General features: G+C 37.8%; 1 protein-coding gene across 1 annotated transcript; it reads left to right on the forward strand.

Moving 5' to 3' along the window:
• Nucleotides 1-1209: 1209 nt before the first annotated feature.
• On the forward strand, nucleotides 1210-7835 carry SPINK14 (serine peptidase inhibitor Kazal type 14 (putative)). Its single transcript, XM_017872150.1, has 5 exons — nucleotides 1210-1273; nucleotides 1957-2055; nucleotides 3168-3211; nucleotides 6674-6810; nucleotides 7790-7835. Exons 1-5 carry the CDS (start codon nucleotides 1210-1212, stop codon nucleotides 7833-7835), a joined length of 390 nt encoding a protein of 129 aa, XP_017727639.1.
• The last annotated feature ends 1998 nt before the right edge of the window (nucleotides 7836-9833 follow it).

The following is a 9833-nucleotide window of genomic DNA, read 5'->3' on the forward strand; positions in this document are numbered from 1 at the left end:
ATATATATATTTATATATATATTTAATAGGTACCTCTGAGCTGTGAGATTTTACACCTTTTAATTTTATTTGAATATTTTTTGTTTTGTATATTTCTATTTCATTTTGTATGTTTCTTTTTTTTTATATTTCTATTTAGCCATTTCTATTGGTATGTTTTACTTGCTCCACCTCCCTCCCTTTTTTGTATATTTCTATTTTATAAATTTTCGAAGTGAGCATATATTTTCTTTGTATAAAAAAAATAGCTTTTTACAGAAGGAATGGTAGAGGCCAGAAGTTCAGATAACAGGAGGAACTTAGCTATAATAATATATCTTCCCTTTTAAAATGGCAAAGGCTCTGGTTTACTACAGGCACAAGGCTGGATCTACTGCAAATGATATCCAAGGATCTCAATCTGTCACTGCAACCTCCTGTACCAGCCTTCCCTTTCTTAGATGTCTCCACACATTCTTTCATTCTGGTCCTAATACTGGTCTTGGTCCTGATACTAATTATTGTTGTGAAACATGTTATATTCTTTCTGCTTGCTCTCTCCTACTGTGGTATGTTTTCTCACACAATTGACTCTCTTGAATTGCCTGCTAACGGCTGCCCTTTCCAGTGATCTGTTCTAAACCCTCTCAGGTAGGTCTTCCCCTGCTGAGGTTTGATGCAATCTGAAAGATGGATCTCCAGGGCCTGCTCAGTCCAGCACACCATGCCTCAGTGACTTTTCTCTCCTACGCAGCAGTTACTCTATTTCCTCCTGGAGCCCTAGTGCATGCTTCTCAAAATGAGCACATTATATTCCTCTTCCTTTTCTCTTCTTTCTGAGGTGGGTCAGCTGTGGCATGAGGGATGGAGAGAGTGGGCCTCTGTGTTTTGCTTTAGCTTTCTGGCTGCAGCTGAACTTCTATTGTTCCTGTTCCATTTCTGGAGGAACCCAGGGAAAATATCAGGATGAGATGGGGGTGTGTTTAGCCAAACATGGTGTCCCAGATTGTGTCAGGAGTAGGCACGGTAGGCAACCTTGCATAGTGTGCAAAGAACTTCAATCATCCTGAGAGTAGAATACTCTAGCTACATTTTAATGTCTTAAGTAACACCTGTCACATCATAGCATATCAGCAGAGTTTATATAAATTATCCATTGATATGTGTTGCAGACAGAGATAAAAGCCTAGAGAACATATGGAAGACCAGGCTACTTTTGTAGAATTAGGAATGGAGGAACAGTTAAATGTGGTCCTTGGTCAGACCCCGGAAACTGCAGATACCATTCTCTGGGGTCAGAAATGTTGCTACAAGGAAAGTCCATCCCGAGGGAGTATTTCCTCACCGACTTTTCCCATTCTGTGTCTGGATTAAAATAGCTGTGGGACCCCAGTAAGATGGCAGAGAATGGTTTTTCTCCCTGTGAATGTCCTCAAAGAGTCTAGGATTCAATGTCAGATGATTCTCAGTATAGCCAAGAACGCCTGAATCATCAGAAATTTTTGTCTTAATCCAAAGAGATATTCTTTGCTTGATGAGCAAATACAGACCTACTCCATTTATTGAGAAGTTCATGTTGTCCAGGGACCTCAATAGCCCCATCTTTTTTTTTTTTTTTGCATCCCCTCAAAAAATAAATTTAGGTGAAGTTTCAGATAAGGAGTTGCTTTTCATGACATGTAAAATGTTTTCCACTAAAATAATACAATTATGCCCATAGAGTAAACTATGATTTACTTCTGAGTATTCAAAGATCTGTTACTGAGCCCTACACTTTTAATCAAGATAGTTATTCAAAGTTCAAATTTTTAAACATTTGTTTCTGAGGAAGAATGGAATAGGCTTTCCAAATATATGGTACTGAGGATACAATGGGCAGAGTGGAGATGGCTCCTCATTGTAAAAGTCATCTTAAATCCCGATTGTCTCTACTTCAGTGATTGTATTAGAAGGAAACAACCTGAGACAATATCTCAGAGCATCAGTCCAAGGACACACCAGGAGGAAAAACGGCCGGATCTTTCCTAGTATTCTCACTTTTGTCCTTTGTCTTGATACATTTGGTGTTATCTTCTGGTGAGTAATTTAGCTGGCCTTGGCCAGAAGTTGAAATTGATTTGTGGGATTTTACATTGTAATCTGAGAGGGAATGCTTTGAAATTGTTCTTTAACTGGAATTTATATCTATATATACACACATATATATACATACACATACAAATTATCCACTGACATGTGTTGCAGACAGCATATATATATTTATATATATATATTTATTCAGAGTATATATACATATATATTTATATATACACTCAGAGTATATGACAAAATGAAGGTCCCTGCCCATTGAATCAGTCTTGTAGACTCTCTCTCTCTCTATATATATACACATATACATATATATACACACACTCAGTATATTCAGAGTATATATATACACATACTCAGAGTATATATATATATATATATATAGAGAGAGAGAGAGAGTGAGTCTAAAAGACTCTGATTCAATGGGAAGAGACCTTTGCTTTGTCATCTTTTGCATGCAGATTATGAGATTTAACTCATGAAGGCAAGGATGCTTGGGTAACTCACTGAGGTAACATGTAAAAGTGACTAACCATATAATATGCATACATCAGAGCACATCTTGAAAATTTAGAGTGTTTGAAAATGATTTGCTGTATATTTGACTGGACCATTATCTTTTATGTTCTCTTCTAGCGGAGAAATCATGTAGGGAGTCATAAAAAGGCCTAGCCTCAAGGGCTGCAGAGCTTGCTTTTTCACATATTTACCAAGAATTCCTGAGTATTATCCAGGTGTCTTTTCACTCCTAAAAAATATGAGGATTGGGCCAAAAGTTACAGCATTGCTTGTTTCTTTCACACATAACCAGCTCTAAATCCTCTCAAGTCCAAACTAATTAGAAAAATTATTTAGTACATTGGACTGCCAGCCTTTATGAAACAGTGATACATCTATATAGTCCCCTGCTGATATCAATTAGGAGTAAAAGAATTATTTCACATTTTTAAAAAATGAATGAATACATGTATAAATGAAATAATGTTTTCCATTCCTGCAAGCTTCCTTGATAATAAATTAGAACTCTTTTATTCTGCCGACAGATTAAGCTATGGTTTAACAGGAATTAAATTCTGTAACTATTTTCATATATTCTCTAATTTCAGGCCCTAGACACTGGTGGCCACCACATGGAATTATTAAGGTAATCTTCCATTAAATTTCCCCCCAGGACTGACATTATAATATGAAGTCTTTTTTTGGAATTGTTACTGTGGAAACTTAATGCATCAAGGTCACCTGTAATAGTCTTCAGGGCCTATTTGTATGAGGGTGGTGGATACACTGCTGAAACAGCCTGGAATCAAGACAACATTCAGTCATACATACACCAGAGAACAACCCTCTGTAGTGCCTGAAAGATGTGGAGTATTGACAATTGCCCGGAGCACGACAGGTTCTTAAGAGCCTGTGGACTTGGGTATAACATGGTCCTGGCTCTCAAGGAGCTCACAGTTAGATGGAAACAATGACTTAAAAGAATGCTCCTGGCCCGGCGCGGTGGCTCAAGCCTGTAATCCCAGCACTTTGGGAGGCCGAGACGGGCAGATCATGAGGTCAGGAGATCGAGACTATCCTGGCTAACACGGTGAAACCCTGTCTCTAGTAAAAGATACAAAAAAACTAGCCGGGCGAGGTGGCGGGCGCCTGTAGTCCCAGCTACTCGGGAGGTTGAGGCAGGAGAATGGCGTGAACCCGGGAGGTGGAGCTTGCAGTGAGCCGAGATCCGGCCACTGCACTCCAGCCTGGGCGACAGGGCGTGACTCCGTCTCAAAAAAAAAAAAAAAAAAAGAATGCTCCTAAATATCTTGAGATGTACAGAGAATGCTTATGCAACTTGTGAATGCAGAAGGCAACTTCTGGATATGGATGGAAGAAAATGTGAAGAAGCAGTAGATATCTTAACAGAGCCTCAAACATGTCTGCAACTTGGATGAGGGCAAAATGGAGACACCTTTTTCATTTTCGTCAACCTTTCTGAGCATTGCATATAATGTAAGGTCAATGGATATTTGATAGGTGAGGGAAAAGATGAATGAGGGATTAAACTTTTCATTTTGATTCATATTTGCATCACTGTATTCCTTCTCTTTAGAAATATTAGCACCTTAAGCTTTTGTCTAATTCATAAATTTTAAATTTTATTTCTTCTTTGTAAAAAAGTCGGTCATGAGTTGACTGTTGAGAAAGACATTTTGAGGGCAGCTCTACCTTCAAGAGACCTGGGGATCAGAATGTGAAGCTTGTCAGAGGCTACTGCCCCAGGAAAAGGATCTGCAAAATTTGTCCAGGATTTATACCCTGGTCTCATAAAGTTCAGTTCTGGAATTTTCTTTTCAGAAGTTTACCTGCAGGATGAGTTTGCCTCATGCCCATAAATCCATAAACAATAATAAACACAATCACTTTTACTTGTTTTCTTTAAAAAATATTTATTAATCACCTGTGCTGTGCCCTAAGATACACTATTGAGGAAAGCAGTTATATTCCTTTTCCTCATGAACCTTGCAGATAGCCAAAAAGGGAAGAAACCAGCTATGATTTATGGTAAATTTTATAAATACAAGAAATAAAATGGTATGATAGAGAATATCTGTTGAGCATAGAGATAACTACTATAAACAATGGGTTCAGGCAAGGTTTCTCTGTCATGTGGGTATCTAAGGTGAGACTTGAAGGAAAAAAAGGAGCCACCCAAGTGGAGAGTGGGGAGAAAGATCTTACCTACCTGGGTCACTAATTGAAGCCCTGTGTGACTGGAGCACAGACAGAATCCCACAAGGGTGGGATTCTCACCTGAAGAATGCGTATCTTCCTCCAAAGAGGGAGCGAAAAAAAGAAGCTGTATTTATAGACAACAATAGAAACTGTTCTTTCTCTTGTCTTTGCTAACTGTATATTCCTTCAGATTCAACTATTTTACATCTCATTTATTCATTTGGCAAATGTTCATATAGCAATGATTAATGCCAATATATGTGCTGGGCACATAATGACTAGCCTAATCAGACACATATCTTTCCCTTCTGGGCTTATAGTTCTTTGGGGGTGTGGGATTAGTTAAATAATTAAACAAATGCATTGTTATAAACTGATTAAAAGTATAAAAACAAATAACAGAGAGTTGTGACTGTATTTTAATAAATAGTTCTGAGAAAGTGGGTTATAACCTGAACTCTAAAGATAGACAGAGTTTAGGTTGAGAAAAAATATATTTGGTGGGGTGGTCATGACACTTCAGAAGACCTTGAGGGGAGGGAAAGATAAAGAACTTATATATATAAAAAAACTAACTAACAAACTTACTAAAAGGACAGAAAGCAAGGTGGTATCAGGTAAGGGCAGAAGATTTGGGAGGTTCCAGGTCACACAGGGACTTTTATCTCATAATAAGAAATACTTTTTTATAATATGCAATGAGGTTCAACGAAAGACCTTAATCAAGGAAATAAAATTATTCAATAGAAGTTTAAAATGTGAAACTTCAGGAAATGAGGAATAAAGGAAATGGAGGGATTAGCTGGGTAACGATGGTGGCCTGGCCATGATGGTGGTGTTGGATAAAAAGAAGGAAGAGGAATTTCTAAGCTAAAATATGACCCCCTTCTTTCCAAATTCCTAGCCAAAATTTTCTCCTACTTCGTGTGTGGGGTATTTTATCTGTACCAATCTTATGACACTTATGGAGCCCCTGAGAATACTAGCCTCAAGCTTCATAATCCCAGAGTCACTACTTCAATTCATCACCAGCACCGGCATTGTCCAGAGAAGAACTGCCAATGAAAACAAACATCCCTGAGTCCAGTTCCCTGAGGAGACATGTCCCTTCCTTTGTTTTTGACTTTTTCTACAGTGTCAGGGCAATAAGTATTTCAAATTAAGACACGTGCATTCTTCCATTATTGATCTTCAGTTTTCTCCGCTGAGCTGTCATAGAAAATCTCTAAGAATCTTTCCAGATCTAATAGTTGGGGCATGAAGAAGACTGAGAGAGAAGCCCCAGATAAATCATCTGTTTATCCACTCTTCTTCTTCTTTTTTTTTTTTTTTAAACCATAGCATAGTTGGCCATTGTTCTCCTTTATTGAGAAGGTCCTGACAAACAGGGCATCGTATTGTTACTAAATGGGATATATATAGGTTCTAGTTCCATGGCTTTGTGGAGATGGGAAAGTGAGAGCTTTTGTGAGAGTGGAATATTGTCCTGTGCTTAGAATTTTTTTCTTTTTTTTCTTTTTTTTTTTTTTTTAGATGGGGTCTCACTGTGTTGCCTAGGCTGGAGTTGAATGGCGCCATCATTGCTCACTGCAGTCAAGTGAGCTTCCTGCCCCATCCTTCTGAGAAGCTGGGACTACAGGCATGCACCACCATGCCTGGCTAATTAAAAAAAATTTTTTTTGGAGAGACAGGGTATTGCTCTGTTGCCTAAGCTGATCTTGAACTCCTGGGCTCAAGCAATCCTCCCACCTCAGTCTCCCAAAGTGTTGGAATGAAGGCATGAGTCACCACGCCCAGATTATGCTTAGATTTTCCTAGTAAAGTTCAAAGGTGACCTACCTGTCTAAGTGGGGTTCTAACTGTATAAATCTTTTCAACTCAATTTCAGGTGAAATGTCTGTATGAGAAAGTAAAGTTGAGTTGCTACAATGGAACAGTCAACCCCTGCCCTGGCTTATATCAACCCATCTGTGGTACCAATTTTATAACCTATGATAATCCCTGCATCCTGTGTGTTGAGAGCTTGTGAGTACTATTTGGGGAAAAGACGGGAGCTGTAAATATGCTTGTCCATTAAAATTACCATCTACCATTCCTATCAAGTACATCAACCTTGAAGCCAGGAATTTGCTCCAGTTCACACAGATAATAATCAGCCCCCATTCAGAAAAGCACATAGTAATTGAAAGTCCACTGGATTAGAAAGTAGACTCAATGTACCAAATGACATTCCTCAGGTCCATTCTGGTATCTGAGCCCTTACATTCCCATATGCCAATTGATTGCCTTCCACTTGAGAAACTCTCAAATATGCCTTCAGGTCCTGAATTATTTTTTATTTTAAGACAAATTGTAGTTTTCCTTTCTCTTAAATATCTTCACCCTCTTATGTGTTTGAAACTCTGAACTACAATGATGAGTTAATTGCAAAGTTTGGATCTTTTATCTGAGACAGTGTTTAGATTTTTGGATTTATGTGACATAAATCAGTGATTAGATACTGAAATCTTACAACACAATGCTTTCAGCTTTGATTCCTATATCAGTGAATGTATTTCACAGAGAGAAAAATTTTCACCATGGCATCAGATTGGAGCCCTCAGCCCAATCATTTTTTAAATTTTGTGCAAGGAACAACGACAGGACTGTGCAAAGCTCAGGTCATCCCCATTAATGAGTAATTCAGCCAAAGTGTAAGAGTATTAACAGAATAGTTGAGAATTGATATGTCTCACACATCACAAACTCAGACTTGATTGCACAGCTTAATTTCAAAAAGAGTGTAGCATGTGTCATATCTCCAGTGGCATCTTAGAATCATGGAATGATAACTAGATAAGAAATCCAATAATATTGTCTTTTGTCATTAGTCAATTCCCTTTATACTCTAGATCTTAGTTTTCCAAATATAAAACCAGGTTTTAGATAAGATAATTTTAAAGGTATTTTTGTAGTTCTGACATTGTATTACTTAATGAAATGTTTGTTCTGATACTTCCTTTAGGAAATCTCACGGAAGAATCAGGTTTTACCATGATGGAAAATGTTAGCTGCATGGCCTTGAATGTGGAAGATATCTTCTTTTTTTTTTCCTCCATGTCTCCAATCTCTCTCTTGCACTTTTTACATCTCCTTGCATTTGTTCTTGACAACAAAGAGCTATCACTACTGAGCTTGTAGCAGATTGTTTAAAGTTCCTTCCATGGACCTCTCCCCTCACTGATTGATTGCCTTCCATAGTCTGCCTAATAAATAAACTTTTATGAAAGTCTGATTTGACTTGGGTGTCAGATCTAAAAATCTCAGAAGTAGAAGAAATTCAGAATTTGAGTCATGAGTCAAAGGCAAATATTGAGATTAATCAGCTCTCTAATGCTAATAACACTGAATTAGTCTATGTCAAGCCTCCGGATTGTCTTCCAAAGAACGTGACAGAAATTTCTTCCATATTCCTTTGACATTTAAAAAAAAACAAGTAATGGAACTACAGGACATTGTATTCTGCTTTAGAATTCCTGTTGCCTAACTTCTGCAAACTCATTATTAAACATCCTCCCTTTTGGACTCAGCCTTGAGACAGAGGTATTTACACATGTGCAGCTTTGATCAACAGGGCCCCACATTCTCACCGATCCATTTTGTCTAGAAGAACACCTACATTGTTGGTATCCATAAATGTCCCATTGGTCATTAGCCTTTTTCTTAAATTCTCTGGACACATTTTAACCCCTAAAGCATATAGGGACACCTTTTTCTCTGTTATACTTCATATGTATTTTTTACTTCTATATGTACAGCAGACGAATAATATGCACTAATATGCTCTCTTCCCTGCAGAACTTTGCTCCCTACTGGCTTGGGAAAGAGCACCTATTCTGCCTCTCACTACCTTGCAGGGCTGTGGTCAGAGTGTGTACATGTTCTGTTAGATCTTTGATCTTATGTCCCATGCTGATCACATGGTGAATACATGGCTCTAGTGAGAAGGAAACAACCACTTTTCTTGTGTCATATTTAGAGTTAATATCTCTGGGAAAGACTAGATATTCTCTAGCTTTATAGCATGCCAATTTCCATTGCTCCAAGTCCTGGGCTATGCAAGAACACCAAGAACTTCAGGCATTGTGGGAGGATTGTTTTCTAACATTATTGCTGTATCTTTGTTGACAAATCTTTTCTTCTGCAATAATTAATTTGCTGTTAATGTCATCAAGCAAATTCTTAAAAATCTCAAATAGGCACTTTTAATAGCCTTGCATGAGATTTGAGCTCTGTTATCTCTAATCCTCTCTAATGACTCTCTCCTTGCTTTGGGTAGTTTCTTCACGCACAAGCACCAATTGTTAACCTTCTGATCCCTTTATCCAGCTCTCCTGTGCAGTAGTCCTGCAGATACCAGCCAGTTTAGTCTCTATTTCTTTTCAGCTCTGTGTCCTCAACTCATAATTGCTTCATTGAGATTGCTCTTTCCTATTCCTAGAATCTCTTGCATTGCAAAAACCAAGGCCAACTACAGAGTTTAACTTATTTATTTTCCATCTGTTAGGGATCTGTCCTTCAGTGCCTGGTGTCCTAGTGTCATTGTTTTACATATTTGGTGTATTTTTGTTGTTTCAGGTAGGATAAGATATCTTATCTGGTTTTTCTTGGATCATATTGTTTGAAAGTAGAAGTTGACTTTATCTTTTATCATGCCATTGTACTTATTTTTTGTCCTTCTTTTTCCTATGATACCTCCTAAAGTCTAGACTAGAATACATTGTCATTATTCTACTTTTTCTAAGAATTCCAATGGATGAGATTTGTGCTCTATAATACTGCAAATCTTTTTAGTGGATAAGAAAGCACTGACTTAAACTGTCAATGAATAACAGTAAAAGATCAGTAAAATAATATATTTTCTGTCATTTGATAGTAGGCATTCCCAAAGAAGTGAAGGAGATCAGCATACATCTAAATGCAAGATGGCCTCCTTCTCATGCAACCCCTAAGGATAATTGTCACAGGTCTCTTATGACTGCTAACGTAAAAGGAACGTCCCCCTTTTG

This window comes from Rhinopithecus bieti, unplaced genomic scaffold, assembly GCF_001698545.2.
Source record: "Rhinopithecus bieti isolate Rb0 unplaced genomic scaffold, ASM169854v2 scaffold_757, whole genome shotgun sequence".
Classification (NCBI taxonomy): domain Eukaryota; kingdom Metazoa; phylum Chordata; class Mammalia; order Primates; family Cercopithecidae; genus Rhinopithecus; species Rhinopithecus bieti.

Bases quoted from the DNA above. Each gene is read 5' to 3' on its own strand.
- SPINK14 (XM_017872150.1), top strand. From the start codon at position 1,210: ATGGAGGAACAGTTAAATGTGGTCCTTGGTCAGACCCCGGAAACTGCA. The intron at 1,274-1,956 runs GTCAGAAATGTT...ACAATATCTCAG, and splicing joins TGCAGATACCATTCTCTGGG to AGCATCAGTCCAAGGACACA. The intron at 2,056-3,167 runs GTGAGTAATTTA...TATATTCTCTAA, and splicing joins ACATTTGGTGTTATCTTCTG to TTTCAGGCCCTAGACACTGG.